The sequence below is a fragment of the Anomalospiza imberbis genome, chromosome 18, assembly GCF_031753505.1.
Source record: "Anomalospiza imberbis isolate Cuckoo-Finch-1a 21T00152 chromosome 18, ASM3175350v1, whole genome shotgun sequence".
Classification (NCBI taxonomy): domain Eukaryota; kingdom Metazoa; phylum Chordata; class Aves; order Passeriformes; family Viduidae; genus Anomalospiza; species Anomalospiza imberbis.
Genome location: NC_089698.1, coordinates 8,022,353 through 8,044,700, shown reverse-complemented (window position 1 = coordinate 8,044,700; position 22,348 = coordinate 8,022,353). Strand labels below are relative to the sequence as shown.

At 40.3% G+C, this 22,348-nt stretch overlaps 1 protein-coding gene across 2 annotated transcripts in view; it reads right to left on the bottom strand.

The window, feature by feature from the left end:
- Nucleotides 1-22,348, bottom strand: part of PPIL2 (peptidylprolyl isomerase like 2) — a 68,217-nt gene that overhangs the window by 44,075 nt on the left and 1,794 nt on the right. Inside the window, exons 6-8 of one of the 2 annotated variants that reach the window (XM_068208847.1) lie at nt 9,319-9,370; nt 7,070-7,161; nt 5,513-5,602 (exon numbers count right to left, since the gene is read on the bottom strand). The exons of the other annotated variant lie outside the window; for it this stretch is intronic. Of the exons in view, the coding sequence (XP_068064948.1) occupies nt 5,513-5,602; nt 7,070-7,161; nt 9,319-9,370 (234 nt within the window). The remainder of the gene's footprint in view (nt 1-5,512; nt 5,603-7,069; nt 7,162-9,318; nt 9,371-22,348) is intronic. 2 annotated transcript variants of the gene reach the window in all.

Sequence of the window (22,348 nt, the reverse complement as noted above, 5' to 3'; positions counted from 1 at the left end):
AAGAGGCCACAGAGATGGGCAGACACACTCACATTGTCAAAGCGTCAAGCTCTAATGAGTTAATTGCCTCTCCTGGTCAGAGAAAGGCTGGACTAATGGGGATTTTCCCAATCCTGTTAAGATTAAGGCCTGGAGCCCAAAGACCTAAGAAATAAGTTCTGTGTAAGTGCACAGAAACCAGAAAGGAAGATGAACCATGGCCTACTTTTGTTTGTTTTAGCATGTTTAAAAATAGGTACACAAAACACTAAGGCTGGCAGTCTCAGGGTTTTTCTTATTAAGGTTACAAACCATAAACTTTAGTTTAGCAAATTACTAGCACAGATATAGACTTCAAAGGGTTGCTAACTATCATCACTATTAAAAATCTCACATTTAATGTTTTCCTGAAAGCTGAGTTCTGAAAACAGGTAATCTCAAGTTTTATTCCACTTGTTCCACTGTCATTTTCTGGTTTTACCCACTTGAGGAAACAGCTTGAACTGTTAATCTTATGCACCACATAGAAGCCCCCAAAAAGCAGGTTAAAACCAGCAGGTTTAGACTGTGTGATTTCTTTGAGTTCTGACTTCTCTCACCATTTGGTTGGCCATGCTGCATCCCTAATTATGCTCAGGATTGTCAGCCTCATATGCCGACCATGTCCCACTTCTTTAGCCTCTACTCTGCACGTCCGTTGGTGCAGGGTTCTCCCTCACAGAGACCTCACCCACAACCGTGAGGAAATCTGCTCTGACCTTCTGTCACACAAAGAGCAAATGAGGAATAGCTGAGGAGTGAAATATCAATTAACAGTGTGCAGCTCAGCTACCTCCAGTTCTGCTCATTAGCTGTGCTTCCTGCCACAAATGTCAGTGGTGTTTAACAGCTTGTCGGGAGCCATGTCTTGTCCACAGCTGATTAGGTTATATAGAAACAATAAAGCTGACATAAGGAAGTACATAACAGTATAAGGCTTTTTTCCCTTTAACAGCAGCAAACCTGTTAGCATTTACCCAGACTTGGTGTTTTCTTCTCTTCCCCCCTCCATTTCTGCAGTGCAAAGATGCATTTGTTAGCCTGCATCTACCAGGGAAGGCTCTCTGCAGGCTGCCACCAGAGCACTGTACCTGCTACCCCTGGCACAGCAGGGCAGGGGCTTTATTGCAATTCCTTAGGCAAGGAGGAACCCCCACATGTGCCTCTGCGTCACCTGCAGCACTGCCACTGAGCACAGCCACATTTCTCATTACATCCCCTGCCAGCACACAGCTCAGCAATAGCTTTGAAGAGTTTCCAGAGAAGGAGTAATTTCTGCTGTATCCTCACAAACTGAAGTTTGTCTCTTGTTTGTGAATAAATCCACGGTGGAGGATGATAAATGGACAGGGTGCTATCAAATGGGATGTGAAAGCTGGGTATTTCAGCATTCTCACTTTGCTCTCCTCAGGACATCTCACACTTGCTGGGATGGGAAGTTCACCACTGTGTCCAGCAAAGCACTACCTGACTCTGCTCCCCTCTCCAGCTTGAGCTGGGGCAGACACTTGCTTCAGCCTGCCTGGTCTTATAAGAGGGAATTCAGAAGACAGGTATTTATGTGCTTGCCATTAAGTTCCACATCATTACACAGAGAATAATTTGCATAATATAGGATTGAAACACACAAGGAATTTACATTCACACTAATTAATAATAATTTCTACCAGATTTTGTCATAAAGATTTGACAGTAGACATTGAGACCTAGCAGTAAATCCCCTGAAAATCTACTTGGAAGATAATCTCAAATTAAGTTAAACATTTAGACTGAATACTAGCTGAAAACCTGTAAAACATAGGACTGGAAGAATTACCTAGATCTGAATTGAGGTCTAATACACTATTATTTCAAAAGCTGTGCTCAATCCTACCTTGAAACCAATTGCAAAAATGGTGAACCAATTGAAATGATGAACAGCAACGTACCAGAATGGCAAGCAGAAGTGGGAGGTAACAACACTACAAACAAGTGTTAACAATATCAGCTTTTCCATTACAGACACCCTGTCCCCACAGATCCCCAAGCACTTTACATCCTGCCTTACCCATTAAGAGTAACTAATTAATCTTACAGTACTTGAGTTGTCTGTCAGCTGGGAACACATTCATGACATTTTCAAGGGATGCTGAGTTAGGCTGAGCTGATCATCATCAAGGAAAAGAATATAAGTAGGTTGAAAGTTGAGAAACATAGACAACATACAACAGCAAATTCCATTTAAAAGAGACATGAACCAGTACAGCTGGGAGAAAAATTATCTGAAATAATGATAAGGAGGGAGAAACTTTGAAAAATGGGAGACCTGCACTGTAGAAGATGGCAAGCTTGACTTCAGTTTGTAGCAAGATCACAAAGCTAAGACAAGGAAATCCAAACTTCAGTGTAAAGAGCTACAGCCTAAAAACCCAGTCACACTAGGAGTGCTGAATCTAGGAAGGGTATCATATGGAATTATGTCATGTGCATTTCTGTCACCATCAGCAAAATCCTAAACAAGAATCCATGACATCTTCTGCCTCAGTAATTCCATTCCAGTACTGCTAATGTATCTTGCACACCAGGATATGGTATTACTCTTTACCTCCTGCCCTGACTGGCTGGATAATATGGCCATATGCTGATGAAAACCTGCCATGCTCCACCCCAGGACATTTGCATTTCAACAGCGGAAAAAGTAATTTCTGCATATAGAATACATGTAGGAAGCACTGTGGATTCCTTTACAAAGAGAAGCACATCATAGACCTAACACAGTATTATTAACAACTGAAGTTGTGATTCTGCTTTTTTTAGTTTCAAGTAAAAAAAAAAAAAGTTGTCCTTTTTTACAAGTAAATAGCACATAAATAACTGCTACCAAATTCAAAGCAACCAGATGAAATGGTGCTTAGCAGAAAAGCTAACAGGGTGGATTATGACTCGTGTTTGAATTATGTTTAGCACCAAGAACAGGAAAAGCATATTATGCAAATTCTGCCTCCTCTGAAAAGAGCAAATCTTTCTTGTTTTGTTTTTAGTTATATATATTAGGAGAAAGAAGCCAAGTTTGAGGTCAATTACTATTCTGGTAAAATCCAAGCAGACGTAGGATTGTCTTTTATGTATCAATAAGGAAAAATGTGATCATACAAATAATCTGTAAACACACATCATTCATATTTTCTACTTATCACGTTGTATTTCACTACCAAACACAGGTACCCCCTCTGTTTCCTAGGACATTCAGAGTCAGCCTCTGGAAATGCTATTTTCTATTGCTAAACACAGCTATTACAGACAGCCCTATTCAGCTGTTATTTGCAAAGCAAAGAATGTTTTTTATAGCGACTTCCTTTATATCTACTTTTTTGCCAAACAGCAGGGTCAGTGATATCAACTCAGTCTCAATTCCAGCTCTCTTGGATACCACTGCACTCAATTTACATGGGGAAATGAGAAAACAACAAAGTGATAAATTTCAACACAGAATTGAAAGGTTTTTAAGAGAAGGAGGAATTGGGGTAGAGCTCTGAAACACAACAGATTGCAGTCATGAACCCTGGCTAAGAAACAGAGCCACAGGTGGTGGAGCTTGGCAGTGTGAAGCCTGAAGCCACCACGCCGCCTGCAGTGTTGTCAACAAGAGAGCTTGTAGAGGAGATATTGGTCTGTCTTTCAATAATTTATATGAAGAAAACACTGTGAGAAAATAACAACTCATTTCTCTACCACATCTACTTAAGCAATTCTAAAACCCAGGCTAGTCATGCCACTTCAGGTTGAATCCTGGCCTCAACAAAGCGAGTCAGGGTAGGGCAGAATTTGAATAGGAGAAATCAAGCTCTACATGCAAGTTTGCAGGGGGTTTTGTGCAGAGCAGTCAATGGCTCTCCTCCTTCAACAGCCTTAAGCCATTTTGGACTGTTAAAAATAATTCTGAAAAGAATATTTAAAAACTGATCTGGTAAAAGGTCAAACTTTCTCTGGTCAACAGCATTCAGATGGTCAAATCTCTTGCAGTCCAATCCCAAGATGGGGGTGTCTTTGCTATTTCTAAACTTATTTAAGAAGAGTGTAGCACAAGACTGGACACTGCAGAAGTTACCACCAATCCACAATGAACTGTTTGCTTAAGAAGATCAAATCTACTCACACATTATGAATGCCACCCTGAATGGAGGTGGGAGAGGTGCAGGGCTGTGGCTGTGACCTTGGACTGCACAACTATCAGAATTTACTTAGTTTCATATTAGAGGTATTGCTCCAAGCAAGACAGAAACCAAACATGTCAAGAATGAAGATGAAAAATACTGATAAAAACTCACATAGGGAACAACTAAATTTTTAGATGTTGCACTTTGAGATTTAGAGGACCAGAACAGCTGTGAAAAATCAAAGCTAGGCAAGTAACAAGAATACACTCTTTATACATACATTCAATTCCAACCCTACAAAACATACCAAAATATTTTTTAGTGACTGCACATTTCAATTATTTGTTCAAAATAACTTGGTTTTCCATATGGGTGCACAGACACATTTTTAGACACTTGTCTTTTTTTACTTTTCCAAATCCATTAGCAACCATGCAGTTACAAAGAAACAATATTCTGTTGGGAGCTTTCAGTCAGAAAAAAAGCTGTATTTTTTGCATCCATTGGAATAAAAACATTTTACTTTGTTGCATTAGCTTGAACACCAAGGAGCCCAAAGGAACAGAGGAAAAATATTTAAAAACATGCTGTTAAGCACTGGGGAGTAGAGAAGAAGGGTTACACTTTATTTAAATTTACACATAAATGAAATGAAATTACTATTTGAATTAGACTGTATTTGCCTTGGCTAGTGGCAATTAAGTGTTCATGAGATGCATACTAACTCATGATTTCAATAATAATGATCCAGGAATCTTTTTTTCCCTGTTTTGAAATTATGCAAGCTTAAAAGTACCTACTTTTAAACAAAAGTTTTAGATCTTTTGATACTAAACTTCATCTGTAAATAACTATCTTTTACACTGTAAAATTCACAATGCTCTTTTAATTTAGGTTTTAATTTTCTTAAAATCAGCAAAGAACCAAAACTGGTATCTATCAAGAAGCAAAACATTCCAAACAAGCAATTAGAAAAAGTCCTCTGGTTTGCTGCCTTAGTTTACATTTAGAGAAACATTCCATGGAAAACATTTTTCTGAACCTTTGACTCCTTTATACATCTTTGGAAGAGTAAGATGGACAATCCACTTCAGTCTTAATGTATAATGTCAAGTTCCTAAAAGCTTAAATACTTTACATTCTAAATATTGTTTCTTTTAATACCACAGACCATGTTACTACTCATCCAGATTGTGTCACACGGAATCTTTGTGGCTTACCTGGATAACAAAGAAAATAGAGCGAAGTTTCTCTGTTCAGCTACTCTAGTTACCTGCTAGAACAGTGTACACAGCAGCATTTCACCCTCTGCAAAATAAACCCCTGTATGGGATAAGGTGTAACAGAGAAAAGTTCACCTGCAGCGTGACGATGTCTTGCCGAGTGAAGGGCTCATCTGTCAGGAGATCCTTGTAGCTCTTTGGTTTTATGTTCAGCTGCTCAACTGCCTAACAGCCAGGCAAAAGACACAGATACCAAAATCTCATTGTTGTGTGGAAATATTACAAGTAAATAGGTGATATCAATAAAATGCTGAACACCAAATCATAAAGAAAACAATTTCACCCTTATTCTCAACTGGCAGCTGCAAGATTTTCAATGTGGGCTTTAACAAATGAGAAGCTTTTGTCTCTCATCCCTACAAAACTTGACAGTTTTGTGTGGTTTGCTGGGTTATTTTTCTAAGACGAATCTTGCAGTCTCCGTTCCATAGTTATGTCCATCATTCAACCAAATTAATCATAAAAGTACTGCCAAAATTAAAAAAAAAAAAAAAAATCTTGCTTTCAGCTTTCTAAGCTCTTACCTGCAAAAGACCCCTGAATCTATCTTATTTACCCAAATATCCTCTGTGGTTCTCAGATGGAAGAGATAACATCCCAGTACCTCCAGAAGGCCATAAATTAATTCCATGCTTATAATAAACCAGTAACTGCAATTACTTCATGTGGTACCACAGGGGCCACAAACCCTCTTGGCACAGCCCATTCAGGAAGCCCAGTATTGCAAAGATCAGCAAAGAGAGGAAGAGTTCTGCAGTACTGACCAGGGTTTAACAAAGACCACTCTTAAACTCATCCTTGCCTGTTAACCCCGGCAGCCAAAGCATACTGCTTGCAGAAAGAACAGAAAATATTTTCTATTTTAACATGATCTAGACTGCTGTCACAGGTGAGGACAGCTCTACTACATCAGAGCAAGTTTTCAAAACCATGATGAATCCAGCCTTTTCCTTGATTGCAATGGTTTCAGCCTGTTCCTCCCTCAGTATCTGAATATCCCATCAGAATTCAAAAAGATGTTCCAGTGTTCAGACTTTTTACAACATTGGATATGGATTCATTAATTGAAGGATTTATTTGCTACTGAAAAAATAAATAAATCTTGCTTTTACAGTAAGGACTATGCAAAGAAGTCACAATTAAAATTCCACTTGGGCTTACATAAATGTTCACAAAACATGAATAAAAATGCAGTTTAAGTGTCCATTAAGGCATTCTTTCTCCTATTCCCCCAGCTCCAGCTAAAATGCTCTTTTTTATTCACTGAATGAATAGAAATGAGGCAATGTTTTTGTGATGATACTGTATCAGAAAGAAGACAACAGAAAATTTGTCTCTTATTTCAACTGAGAGGCATATCTTGTGTTTCATTTTGAAACACAAGATTCAGTACATGCAGATTAACTTAAGAAAAGGTTTTAGAAATACTATTTAATTCATATTCTAAAGTTGTTCCTATTTTGAAGGCTAAAGTTGGACAACGATTAATGACGTCAGTCTATCTCCCGTCCCTCAACTTCCCTGGCTGTAAAACAAGAATAAAATTTACTTGTCTTTCTAAAACATTTTGTGATTTTGACTGAAATGCATCAAGTACAAAATATTAATAATGAAATGCAACAGAGAACCTACCTCATAGGCAAACACATTTCCAGTAGTCTTGATGGCCACAATATGGGAGTTATTGGTAAATACAGTGAACAGCACTGGACAGTGGTACTTGCCTGATAGAGGGAAAAAAGCATACATTTCACATGAAGGCCTGTAACTGTTTTGAAACAGCTAATTTCTCTGATCTCTGTGGATGATATTTGTATTAATTTTTAATATAAAATAGGTACTTCAGTGGGTACTTAATGGTGTTTTGATAACATTTTGATTCTCCAGTGGCAGAAAAAGTGCTAGAAAAAGTAACAGTTAAGAGAGCTATAAAACAAACAAGGAAAATGCAGTTCTGAAATCTATTGCCTTCAATTTCCTAACTCAGAACTTTGTCCAACTTGCTTGATATTTATGAAATACCACCACAGAATTGTTACTGTTGTAATCAAAGATCTATTGATAACATGAACCTTGCAACGTGTCCAGTGCTCTGTATCACTCTTGTTCCCAGGAATAAAAGTTTAGCTTATAGCCTACAGAAAAGTACACAACAGCTGTTGCGCTTTAAGCAGAGGAGAGCATTTTGTATTCAAATGTGGCAAGCAGAATGCCATTAAATCTGAACACGTTACTCAGTAAGGAACCCAGCTTCTGCTCTAATCAAGCTGTGAATTTTCCCAGGAGGGTCAGCATAAATATTAAGCAAGTCAACAGCAAGCAAACTGATGGAAGGCAATGTAGGAGGAAAAAGAAAAATGTCTGGATAATCTCAGCAGACAGCAGTTAGAAGAAGGTTAATACTTGATCAGTTTGCTAGACCTGGGGGTTTGGGTGAGAATTTTTAGATAAGTTGGGCCTATTTAGTTCTTTTCTCCCTAATTACCATTTGAAAATCAAAACCAGCAGGGAGGCCAGAACAGGCTGCTCACAGCACCTGCAGGTACAGGGAGGCAAACACCTGCAGAGACCGACCCCTCACTGTGCCACCAGAGGCAGCTCTGCCCCCCTGCACAAGTCAAAGCTGAGGACACTTTTGTTAATGCCACCAGGGCTGAAGGAAAGCCATTGCCACAAGGGACTGAAACTCAAGAAAGACATTTTTGCAAGTGCCCAACTGATAGATACAGAAACACACTGGTAAAATATGAGGCCTCATTCCAGCTTTGTAAAAAAGAACAAGTCACCCTTATTCTCAGTCCTAGGAAAAGCAAAACTGCTGAGGGCACACACATGTTGATCTGGATGGAAAGCATTCATCTCACAGGTGATCACTAAATGTGAGCAACTGCAAGGCCCAAAGATCTTTTATATCACATTTATGTGTGAACAGAGAAGATCCTACAACCATTCCACATTATGATTTAGAGAAAAGTTTGCTGACAGAAATGCAACACTTGATTTTTGTCTTTTGTTGCATTTTCCCTTGATTGGTTGATGACACAGAATTAACCTTTTTAAGGAAAAGGCTTCTTCTATGGCTGTTGTCATTCCACTCCAGCATCGTGAGCTGGATTTCTTTAGGGAAAGCACAATGTCAAGGTATCTTTCAAAAGCCTTGGCCACACTGACTACTGATCAATTTTTAACACCCTGCTCTTGAGACAGATGAAACACAAGGCACAGAAGAAATCCATCAGCTACAGAAAAGAACTTGTAATCCATAGATTTTGGTAAGATAAGGAGACAGACACTCCAGAATTTTATTCCCACCTAATCTTAGCCATTTTCATTTCAAAGAAATCATTATCTGCTTTGTAGAAGATGAATTTATCTCTACTCTCCTCTTTTGCTCCTACCATGCTTTCTTAGGAGGCTGATTTTATATCTTGCAAAATAAAACTTGAGGCAGCTGTCTTGTGTGCTTCTATTCATAAAACCCCACGTGTTTATTTAAGTCTAATCCCTTTTATAAACAAAAAGCTGTTCAAAACCAAGTGAACAGCAAATATAGCCACAGGCAAGTTGGAAATGAGATAACATTACAGAAATTTCACTTTTTCTGATTCTTTCCTTAAAGTAAACAGTACCTTAGTGCTGTAGCAGTTATAGTAAAGTGAAATTGCTGAATAATTTACAGCTCCCCAGTGTAAAGAAAAACAGAAATGGAACCTTGAAGGTAAACATATCACTCACAAGAAGCAATTATTCTACTCAAAAAACATGATAGAGAACACAAACTACTCAAGTTCACTATGAGTAAGACAAACCAGAATTTATTAAAGCACTTATTAAGGAAAAAAACCCAACAAAACACCACCACAGAAAATGACTGCACTTACCTTCACTGTTTTTAGCAAAATTCAGCTTTATAAGTGATTTGGCATCTAGTTTCTAAAGAAAATAAAGCAGTAAAAAGATTAATCACAACAATGTAAGCATGGAAATAAAAGAAAACTGTAGCATCACTGTTAGGACTTCAATGGTACATAATTTATTAATAATATATTGCAGGTTGTCTGAATTATCAGAACCCTGGGAATTCAAGTCACAGCCCACAACAACAAGGTTCAGGGAGCCTGAGAACTGGGATATGTTTTTTACAGGGCTGTATTTGACTCAGGACAGTGCTAACCGTGGGGAATCAGTTCAAGGAGTTGCACAACTCTCAGCATAGACTGAAAGGGGAGTTGGCATGAAAAGCTAAGAGGCAAAGATCGTTGCCACTGACCAGAAAGGACAATTCAGCAGGGGCCTCTGATGAAAGTCATAAAGGCAGCAAACCATTTTGGCAATCAAGTTCGATGCCTTTTCTGAAATAACTGTAATTTTCCTTTTACCCAGGAAATGTGCAGCAGAGCTCACATGACAGCCAGCAATAATAAAGAGAAACAGAGACACAAGTTCTCTGGAGAGGTACTTGGGGTAACAAAGGGAGTCCCAGGAGGGATTTTCAGCCACTTAACCCCCAGGTAACAATTCCACTGAACAGGGAACTGAGGTGACAGCCAAGGCTGGGATAATATTCTCCAGCCCTAGAGAGGACACTGCAAACTAAGCTACTCCTGCTCTCCCACACTTCATCAGAAACATGTCTATGGCATTTTTCTGCTGCCCTCTCTCTGGAAGGGTTTTCTGACATGGGAAGGGCAGAGGTGTTGGGCTGGTAAACATTTCTGGACAATCAGGCTGCTCCTGTCCTGCAGCCTTCCCTAAGACATGGAAGCAGCACACACCCCCAGAATAAGAGTGAGCCTTCAGTAACATGCCAGGCCTCCAGTCATTCCATGGGATCAGCGTGGGATTTGGATACATCACTGGCAAGACAGGGCACATCACAACCTGGGTGACCTCATCAGCACAGCCCAGCAGGATGGTCAGGTAGTGCTTGACTGTGGCACCCAGCTGGAGATGAAACAAGCTGCAAGGCTGAGTCAGGATCTGAGACTTCTAAAAAACAAAGCCTTTGATTGTATCAGCTGTCAGAGACAGTTTCACAGCCAAATGGATCCTTAAAAGCACACACAGCACAGGACTTTTAAAAGAAATAATTGGTTCTCTTCTCAAAATATGCACCTGAAGAAATTAAGGAGGTTTTTATAACCCAGACAGCTACAAGTGGAGATCTGTCAGCCCTGGTGCCAACACTGCTACTTCAATCATCATGACAAAAAACAATAAAGTGTGAAACTAAGTTAGTGGGCTTTCTGTGCCTAATCAAAATCCATATTCTTGGTTTACAGAGTACATGTTATGACAGCTGGACTCATTCATTTATAGGGAAGGTGCTTCTCAAATTGCTCTCAACCAACTGGCAGGCTCATTTGCTGCCAGAAAGGTAACCATCTCTCTAATTTATTAGCAGGAAGAGCAATGAGAGCTAGTAGGAAAAAGATGGGAAGGGAAAAAAGAGGCCAGGTTTGGTTATATTTAGTTATGTGATAGAAGACCAGTACCACTGCTTTTCCTCAAGTGGATTCTCAAAAAAAAAACCACCCAAACCACTCCAATATCTGCCCACTGCTGGGGTACAAAGAAGGACAGCAAAGGCAATGGGAGCAAATGGCAGTCTGAAATCACTAAGTGAATGGGGAGCTTTATTTATTTATTTATCTTCTTACAATAACAATTTTATCAAAGAAATAGTAGGGGAACTGCAGAGTTGCCAAAATGAACATCTGATCCTGGACAGATCTGTTCAACCTAAATAACTATTAATACAAAGCAGCATCCATCTGTGCACATGTTGTGCAACAGCCCAAAAATTATGTTTCAGAAAAAGCTTCTTTAGAAATACAACTGCTGGAAACATTGATAATTTCAAGAAAGGTCCTTAAATCATCCTCCTGGAAGATCTGAGCTATGCTCAAAACACATGAACATCTTTAAAGAAAAATGGAAATAGTTCCATAAGAAACAGTTCAGCATGATTGAAGATTCAGATTTATACCTTGACAGAAATTACACAGAAAAGGCAGACTAAACTGCTGTGCAGACTTTAAAGGTAGCAAAAGCTGCAGTGCACTTTTCATCTGTCAACCTATGATGTATTGTTAGAAATGCTGTCAAGTCCTCGGACTCTCACTCCGTGCCCACGGAAATAGTATGGTATTTCAGGTCATATCTTTCCATATTATGGAAAAAGGTTATTTTTCAGCCTCAGCTACTCATGGTGCATCAGCTGCTCATGCTGGATCTGCTCCCCACAGAGACCAGCACTTACACAGTCTTATGTCAACAGTAAATAAAAAACCAGTGACTGTCATACAGGAGTTGAAGTACTGCCCAGAGTGAGAAGTGTGTAGTGAAGTGCTGTATGAATATTACAAACTTTTATTGCCACAGGCTGGCTTTCTATCAGGCCTCTCTTGAAGAAGTGACCTTGGCATGTCAACTCATGCCCTTTGGAGCAGCTCCTTCAGCTTGCATGGCAAGGCAAGAAGGGGATTTAGTATTTTGTCAGAGGAAATCTTTGAAGCCTCAGAACAGCAAAACCAGATGACGATGTGCTACAAAGGATTGCTCAATGCCCAAGACCAGGCTACAGGATCTGCCAACTGCACACAGAGCAGCCACAGAGGAGGGAGTCCACAACCAGGACTTCCAGGGGGTTCGGTTTTGAAACACCTACACATTACCCAGGAAAGTGTAATAGGACATGACATAGGCAAACTGTGTAATATCATTTTTTTCCTCTCCAGTTCTTCATTTCACATGAAAACAGGATTATCTTGCATGTGGGTGAATCTCCTTTTATTTATTCTCCATCAAAAGTCAAAGCTTTCCAAGCACCATCACACAGTTTGTTGCCATGGAAATGACCGTTATGCCACAAACGGGCGCCAATCTTCACAGGAAGAGACAGCAGCAGTGAATGAATCCTAAAATGAGTTTAAGTATTTCTTTTCATGTATTTTTTATTATTAAAAATGCTTAAGAGAGAACAAATATTGCATACATAGCTCAAGTTCACAACTATTTTCAACCTGAGTTTTCCTGATACACACCCACCATCCAGTTTCAGCCACGCTCCAGTTAAGAAAGCAAGAAGAAAAAAAAGTGTTTATTAAAGACACTTGATCTAATTAAATTCTAAATTCCTAATGACAATGAAAAGACCACAAGCATCTGCCACTTCCCTTAAGCAGAAATAAGAGCCACATATTCCCTACTAAAAATATTTTATGCAGAAATACTGGAAAGCAGACGCATTTCATGGCACGTAGTGCCAGCTGCTCCACAGCAAGGAAGGGCTAAAAAAAAACAAACGCAAAACCGTGCGAGCTCTTTTCTCAGCTGACTCCTTTCTCACAGGCACACTTCCACAAAGGCAGCCAAGGCTACTTTTGGCCATGACCTACTTTCCTGTGGCAGCGAGCAGCCCCACCGCCCCGCGCGCTCTCATCTGTCAGCTGACAGCACCAGCTCCTGCGGGATCCCAAAGGGCAGCATCCTTTATTGATACCCAGGCAGAGGTGAAGACGCCACCGAGGTTAGTGGGGCACCGTGGCAGCTCGCGGATGGAGCACGCCGATTGTTTCAAATTAAATCATTCTCTGTCATCGCTGGGTGTCTCATGCAGATATGACCTACAATCCCCATGCATCAATTAGTTACACTCGCTGAATCTCTTTGGTCTGTGGCTGCACGTTCTTCTTGTTAATAAGGCTCTGACCCTGTTGGATATGCACCAGCCTGAAAAGCAATCAGAAAGGGCTCCACTGATTCTCTACCCACACATGGGCAGAGTTGGTGACGTGCGGCAAGAGCGGCATTTAGTAAAGACAGACTTTCCCACCCTACCAACAGCAACTGAGTACGTGTTCAAATGTTCAGCACATTTCAAATGTTCACGCACAGGGGATTGGACTCCCTGATCAGACACACTGAACGGCCTCTGTCAGGAACACACAAAAATCCAGGGAAGCTGGTACTGGAGTTGTGTGGCCAGATTTTGGTAGTGGGGGGCTACAGGGGTGGCTTCTGTGAGAAGCTGCTGGAAGCTTCCACTGTGTCCAGCTGGCTCCAGGATGGACATGCTGCTGGCCAAGGCTGGGACAATCAGAAATGGTGGTAAGGCAGCTGGCATAACTTATCTAGGAAGAAAATCTCTCCTGGCCTTTCTCTCAACCCATGAACCCCCAGTGACCTTTTCTCTCCCCTGTCCAGTTGTGGAGGGCAGTGAGAGAGGGGCTCTGGTAGTGCCTAGGGTCCAACCAGGACCAACACTATACATGGGGAATAATTAATGTGTCACATCTGAACTGGCTGATAATATGAGGTCAAAAATCATTCACAAGCTGGCATGGCCATTTAATAGTTTTTCATCCCACCAAAACAAGAAACACAGAGTTACCTCAAGCAGAAGAGAAAGCCAGAACAAATACTAATATTGAAATGTAGTGTTGCCTAGCAAGTACCAAACTTAGCTTAGCAACAGCAAATGAATTTTGTGTTACATTCCTTGGTTCCTTTAAAGATGAGACCTGTTACATATAACTTTACATACAGCTTCCCATTTTAAGAAGCCTTCTTAGAATTTTCCTTGCTATAAAATCTCCCCAAAAAAGTGGGGCATGAGTTCAATGAATAGTACTGAAATAACTCCATGTATAATGTTACTTATTTCAGATTTTGTAAATGGATTTAATGATGATAAAGGGCATTGGAAATCCTCAAGCCTACACAGTAGGGTTTGCAATAGAAAACAGCAGCACTGTTTTAACAAAAGAAGCCATCTATATATATTTTAACACTCCATGAAAAATTTGGGCTCAGCAGTCAAGAGGCCAGAACACTCTCACAATTCCAGGTATCATTTCTATGTTTAATTCAACAACAAAAATGCTCAATATTTATCACAGCTGCCCACCTAATGCTAAAAAGATACCCTCAATTCACATTCTTGGATGAAACTACTGTTTAACTGCAGTCTTCATGTACTGCTGAGCTTGAATGGAAATGGACACAGAAGATCCTTCATTACACACTTCTAGACCACTATATTTACATATTTAAAAGTTAATTAAACTGACACCATATGGTCACCAAAGCCTTGCCCAGAGAACCATAGAGATATGCTTGATAACACACGTGGTTCTCAGATACCAGCAATAATACTGCTCTATCAAAGAGCACATTAACAGAAATTGCCATGAGAAAAAGACATGTAGCTGCATTGCAAGATCAAGCCTGCAGTCTTAATGCAGTCAAAAGTCTACCAATCCAGAGATCCACAGCCAAATACAGCACAGTTCAAGGAAAACAAAGCTTTGCAGAAGCACCAAAAATCTAGTCTCCAATTTTAGTGAAAAACAGGCAAGTAAAGATCTGTGGGAAACCTCATGCTGCATCTCATTTAAGGCTAGAGCGCTTCACAGCTGCTAGTTTTTCAAGTGTCACAGTCACAAAATCTCATCCAATGTGCACACTTACACCAAAACACAGAAAAGGAAAAGAAGAGACCATCTGTTCAGTCTGTAAAACCTAGCTGTAAATACTTTCTTGCAGTAAGGGACATAATGCATTAGAAATAATGGTAGATAGGTTTATCTGCCTGTGACCAGAGGTGGGTTACTGGATCAAACACTGCCTACCACCACCACAGTCAGCCAGGTGTGAAGGAGGAACAGCAGCCTGGCCAGTGACTCATGACACTGGAGGGTTTTAAATGTCTTTTTTTGATAAAGCACTTGAACAGTAAGTAGAAGCAAATCTCATCTTCTTTGCCCTCACTGTTTCCCAAAGATACAGAGAATTGAAAAATAAATCCCCTTTTTAGGACAGATAAAGGCTAACTCTCAGTAATGCTGGGTGCACTACTGTAAAACACACAAACAACTCTGGAAAAGAAAGAACCAGCTATCTATGTTTGTCAGCAACAAAGGAGAGAGGGAAATTTTCAGAAAACCCATCAAAAGAAGGAGTTATCTGTCAGGATACAACTCAGTGGGATTTTCATCCCTTGATTGCCCCTGTGTTTTATGACCATTTCTTTATGACACATGACTTCGTGGTCATTCCTCAGGGCAGAAACCATGTCCTCATATGTTTCTATCCAGGGGCCTTGAAAATTTATGGTCACTAGTCAAATATTAACTCATTTAGACTGTTGACTAAAAGCTAATAATTTCTGAGGCCAATGAGGTAAGACGACACGGCTCAGTTGCTGCATATTGAAGAGTTCATCTTGTTCAAAGTGGATTCTGGGCATTTGAGCAGCAGCCTGTGTCTGCCGCCCCAGACAAAAATGCACCTGGAGAGAGATGCTTAGTGACAACAGCTGTAACCACCCGTGTCTGAAAGGAGTCTGCTACTGCTCACAGAAACACAGGCAGCAACATTAAACTGGAAACAACAAAACAAAGAGAAAAGGAAGAACTACTGCTCATCCTGGCTAAATCTAACTTGTATCTGCTTCTGAAATGACCCAGCCTACCAAAAGAAAATGCAACAAATTCTCATTTTCTCAAAGCACCCTTCCTGTCTCAACACATACACTGAAATGGTTTTTGGTTTTACACTATCATGTGTAATATATCAGATGTTATCAAAGTATTTCAGGAAGAGATTAGAAAATATTCCCACCACTGTACCAGGCATTCACACAGCATTTACTGTGTATGATTAAGATTAACTCTGTTCAAAGAAGATATATTAAAATTTAACAGATGTGGAGGGGAACTGTGACCATGTAGGGTATGGAGAACTTAAAGGCATGAAGAACATCTGAGAGGAAAATACAAGTCTCAACAACAGAATGTCAAGAAAGCATTAAATTCTTCCATGTGAAACACAGCTGTAAACACTAACAGAGTGTTTGGTGCAATTTTGGCACCAATACAAACGAGACTAGGCTGGTCAAACCCAAAATTTACAGAAGATAAGTATCAGATGAAAAATCAGCAGAAGCTCTCAGCAGCCATAGCAGGTAAAAAGCAAACACTGGTTCAAGACAGAGCACGCAGTTTGCAAAGCAGACTGAGAGAGCCAAAGACCTCAGACAGTCTTCCCGTTTTCTGTTTCTGATCATTTCACTCCTCTTTCTGCAGCACATGAAAACCAAGATGGATTTGTCTGAATCATTTTTCAACAACAAAGCTTCCCTTGGCTTTATTTCTGTAAGCTTTGTTCTCTGTTCTGTAATAAGCTATTACTCACCCAGAACAAAACTGTATTCCCACCCCACACTGAAACTTTTCTTACAAATAAACAAGGAAAAAAAAATCATTTCAAATATATAGGAAAATATGCTAAGTTAAACAAAAGGAGAAAAAAGGGGGCAATTGACATTTAAACTTCTGCAATATCTGAAGACCTGAGTTGCATCAGACAAATTAAGAAATATACTTTGAATTTCAAAGCTGAAGATGTGCCGACTTCTTCTGACATGTACGTGAAAGGAGTTCTCTAGAGAAAAATTTAAATTCTCATTTATACATCACTCATATTACATCCAAATGAGACCTGACGTTACTGATCCACCTAAATGATCACTCATTTCCGAAGCCCCAAGGAGAAAACTACTTGGATTTCAGGTGCTGTGCTCTGATGTTGAGGAAAAAACCAATGTGAGAGGGATATGACTCACTCCTGAATTTCACATAACAAAAATTATCTCAACTGGTCAAACTATTTAGCTCTTAAATAGACAGTCCCAGCACTCTAGATATAGAAAACTGATGTGGACATAGCCTGCCTGTGGAAGTCTCCACAGCATTTTCCTGCTGGTATTTTGTATCCAGACAAAAGATGAAAATGCTCAAAGTAAGAACAATCTCTTTGGAAACAGTAAGTGAAGCAAACTTCTCAAGAACAAAAAGAAGAAAAAGCACAAGGAAAATCTGACTCCTGCTTCAACATGCCATTTTAGATGATCATCAGAATTGTGAGGTAACACTACTACCAGGTTACAGAAAGGTCTCAACAAACACTCTGAAAATGCATCCCACTGCACATTATCGACGGCTATTGCATTTTCCTGACAGGGCTACACTGCCCTGAAAGAGGGCACCTTCAAACCACAGGGTTTTGTCTAATGACATCCATTATTGGCTGCTCATTATCTAGAAACACACCTGGAACAACACAATTAAAGCAGCAATCTGCAGTAAATTACCTCACAGACCATATGAACTGAGTTAAAAGCCATTGTCACTGCTGATTTAGCCAGTAAGGTCACATGAAATTGGAACTTCTCCTCCTCCCAGTTCAGGCCTGAGATTCATTCCACTTGACTCGGGGTTGGATGAGTTTTGTCTGCGACTGATCTCAACACCTCTGACTCAGTAATGTGTGAAGCTCATCCAACCCACTTTCAGGAATCCATTCCTGAAACACAGGGACCCTGCACTGATTATGTGACAGAGTTGGAAAGCAATTTGTAGTGAACCATAAAGTCCTGCCTGGAACTTAAACTGTAATTTAACACCTGTTCCTACTTGGTATTTCCCACATTGCTCACATGCTACAGTTTCTTTATTCAGAATATTACAAAAGTAGAAAAAATACCTAAGCCCTGTTTCTCATTATATTCACTCCCCAGGTGAAGAAACAATTATCAGCGTTTTCTATTTCTATCTCTATGCTTTCAAAATAAAAACATGGTAAAAACACTTCTATGTTTAAGGAGTTTCACCTTTGCTCCAATTTCTGTATCCTTTTCAGACAGGATTTCCCTTACTTAGATAGCCAAAGACATTTTTAGTGCATAAAAAAAGCATTGTAAGGTTGTTTGTTCATTTTTTAAGTGGGATTAACAAATCAACAGTAAAAGAACTAATCTTCTTCATATCCTCTTCATGAAACCAGGTCAGCAAGCTTCACTGCAAAACCAGTAACTGATTTCTGTGGGATCTGTGAGACTCACTGAACTCTACTTGACCAAAGTGAAAAGAAATCATTATTTCAACAACAAAATGAAGTAACAATACCCATCAGCATTTGGAAGATAACTATATTTAAGGAATGTATTTGAGAATGATTTTCCAAGTTTTGAAATAACAGATGTAGTTGCAATTTTTTTCTTTTGTGGGTAAGAAGTTATAGGTTTTGAAAGTGCCTGTAATTATTATGGCAAGCATCATCTTACCAACCTTACTTCAAACAAATGATTGGAAAAAAAGGGCACTGTTTACATTCCTAGTGAACAGTGCTGGAGGGAGGAGGTGTCCACTGCAGGCTGTCATTACTGCAGGGCATTGCAGGTACAAGCTCTCTGGTGCTTCCAAAGCCTGCATCAGACAGGCTTACTGCAGGAGCCAGGCAACTGTACTGCCATTATTTGATCATGTTAGTCATAATTTCACCCCAAGTCAGCTTTATTTGGTAAATACAGGATTAAAGAGTGTGGGAGAAAAATAGCAAATATTTATAATGTACACAGAGCAAAGCTTTGTGTCCAGCTCTCTCTTTTAAAAAGACATATGTCTCACTGGGAAAAGTCAGGGATTTTTAGCCTTCTGACTCCAAAGCTGGTTCTCATTTTCCATGCCAGTGGCTCTGCCTTCTATTACTTCATCATATGCACCAGACTCCTCTTTATTGTTATCACCAACCAAAAGGCTTTTCTAACCTGTAAAAAACCCTCGGAATTTATAAAAAATTTCCTTCTTAACATAGTCAGAAGCTAAAACCTTGTGATGCTTAAGAAAATGCCCTCTCTGGGCTGCAGGTCTAGATCCCAACCTTGCACAAGACAGGGCACAACAGAAATTCTGCTCTGCCTCACTCAGACCACAAATGTGACTCTCAGTCTCATAAATCCACCACACAGCATCTCCAGGTCTCCCAACCTGACTCATAGGCCAGGCTAAATTAACTGGACTGAATCAAATTAACTGGCTTTCCAGTGTCCAAAGGAGTTAAATTCCCACAGAAAAGGGGACAACAGGGACAAAGACAGTAGCTACTTCTGGGACAAGGGAACAGAGGTACTTGCCCAAGGTTACAGAGCTTTGATAGGGGCTGAAAGTACAGCCACAACAGTCTGGCCTGCCCACACAGTCAGAATGTCAACCAGAGTGGAAAAAATAGGTATTGACATCAGACACATTACAATGAACAGGAGGAAAAATAGCTCTGCCCACATAGAACATATTATCCATGCAACAAAGAAAACCAATTTCCTTGAAATTCCTGTCAAAAGGCATGCTGATCTATCATCTGTTCATATTTGAGATTCCAACCAACCAGACATGCTCTGGCCAATCTCACTCCTTGAAACAGGTATCCTGAGCCCAGCTGGCTGCCTCCTGTGGGCATGCTGGTCAGGCTGTCAGAACGTCACTACATGAAACGTCCTGGCAAGCCTGCAACTCTCTGCAAGCCCAAGAAGCCAAAGTGCTGTTGTCAGTAAAAAGGAATGAGCTAACTATCACTTTCCACTTTATTTTATGCAATTTTAGTGTAAGGATAAGTCAGGGCAGTGTCCTGATAAAGCTGACAGAAAAAGTAAGTGAGACAATGCCAACTGACAGACTCTAGTTCAGCTGTGAGAAATGCACTGCTTCTTCCAAAATTACTGGTGTAGCAGTAAAACAAGCATTTTTTACCACAATGCATTGTTAAAAAGGGAGCGAGGGGGGAAAAAAATCTTAAGTTACTTTCTAGAATAGCTCATGGTAAATTCTAGAAAAAGGTCAACAGTGATTTGCAGCATTTCTTTAAAAACAAAGGCCAGTCCAATAGTTTAGGATTCAGAAGAAGTCCCCTGTAGATCAGCTCACAGACATCCAATTAATAAAAGACTAACACAGTCCTACCCCCTGGAGCACAGCAAATATAAATATCTTAATGACTGCCAGGCTCTCCAGTTCTCCACTGAGGGGTCCACTTCAGAAATAAGGCAGCTAGACAGAACTAGTGAGTGCCAAGGGTGCACCATTAACCCCCCATTTCCAAGTAGTCTATTGACTTCTCTAAAGCATCTGTCCTGTAGCAAACCATAATTAGAGAAGTACAAGCCACAAAGGGTTTCATTACTATTTTTTACTTCCAGACAAATAAATGGAAAAATTCTCCAGAGCCTCATCACCAACCTGTGCAAACTCCATAAGTTAGTGTACACAACATGGCATTGCAGCTCATCTGGCTCAATTCCTTTCTAAATAAACCCAGTCCTGAGTTTCTCCAAGTCACCAATTCATTACAGAAGATACTTTCTGGTTTCCATGAACAAGCTGCACAGGGAACAGAGGGTGCACACACAGTGACAGATTCAACAGAGGACAGAACAGTCCAGAGATGCACAAACTCAATTCACTGACTTCCTCTGTCACCTACCCAGCACTCCTATCCCTTTTCTGCTCAATGTCACCCTACTCTTCCAAAAACCTGAGCTACCCTTCTGGGAAACAAAGCCTAAATTACAATCCTTCTTTCAACCCTACTCTTCAACTTAGAGCTCCACAGAGCTGAATTCAGCAGGGCTGTGTGCTATTCTGGAGAACAAGTGTCTCCTTTTTCTTCCAATTGATCTGGAACACCTTGGTCCTGTGGAGCTGGAGCTGTACAGCACCAGGCCACCACAGAACAAGATGGGGGAAGAAAGGGCTCCCCAGAAAGTGATACAGAGGAAAAGGGGGGATGCACATTGAGGAGAGCTGGAAGAGCACTGCAGATCAACTACAGAAGCACAAGTCTGGTAAGCTAACAGGTCTCAAGGCCTGACTTCATTTAAGCATTTATGGTTCACCAAAGATATCATGAACAGTCTCCCTCTCTCTCCATTACACAACACAGTCAGGCACATTACACTTCTTGCTTAGCATTCACTCAAAGCAATTTTAAACCACATCATGGTTCACAGTCTGCAATGAGCTGCTCTGAGTGAAAAAAATTGATCTGGTAACACCCCAAAACTCCCAACCAATGCAGAGAGCAGCAAGGTGGTGAGAGGCTGGCAAAAACAAATGAAATAGCTGTAATTTCATTCCTTCTCAACAACACACTGGCCTCTTCACGTGTGAAGAAAGACCTTCAATCATCTCACCATTGTACAAACACACCTGAAGGAAGATATCAAGTCTCAGACAGGCTGCTCACATTTAGAGTTTGGAATGTTGCATCTGTATTTGGCTTTTCCTCGTATCTGTGTGGCGGGAAAAGCTTTAATCAAATGCAAGATATTTCAGAAGGAATCTCGGCCCAGAGGCAGCTGCAAACCTCCCCAATCCTGGGCAACGGCCGCCACCCAGTGCCTAGAAAAGTAACTGCACACACTGAAGGAAAAATTTCAGTTGCTCAAGCAGCAGTTCCTGCTTAAAATTTCCCTCTATGCCCTCATAAACAATGCACTTTAACACATCAGAAAAAAGATAATTCCAGCAGGGAAATATCTCCTGTACTTCATGTTTATTCAGTGTTTTACCATTTCATGCTGCTACAGAAAGTAATTCATTATTATCATTTATGCAGAAAAAGGGGGGAGAAACCCACAAAGGTTTCCCTCACAGTGAACCATCATGACAGAAGCTTTCAGGATATACTGTCAGGATAACTCAAAAGGTTTTGTAGTGTAAGCTTACCATTCATAATATCACCTATTAATCTCCTTAATCTGCATGATGCCAAATATCCTTCGGGCTAGGAAACACTGCTGCAAATTTAATCCCAGATGGAGAGGTGTGAGCCCCTTGCCCCGTAGGGACCAGAATTGTGCTTATATGAGGCAGCAGGAGAGTCTTTTCCACCAATGACCAATCAGGCTTTCTGGGCAGCACCAGCATTGACAAGAGTTTGTACTTCCATCTGTACAGATGTTCATTATGCCACAGCTGGAAGGCAGGCAAGATACCCTGCGAGTTCATACAAATGAACCACTCACTCTGCCCTATTTACATCAGATTACAAAAAATAAATCGAGGTAATGCT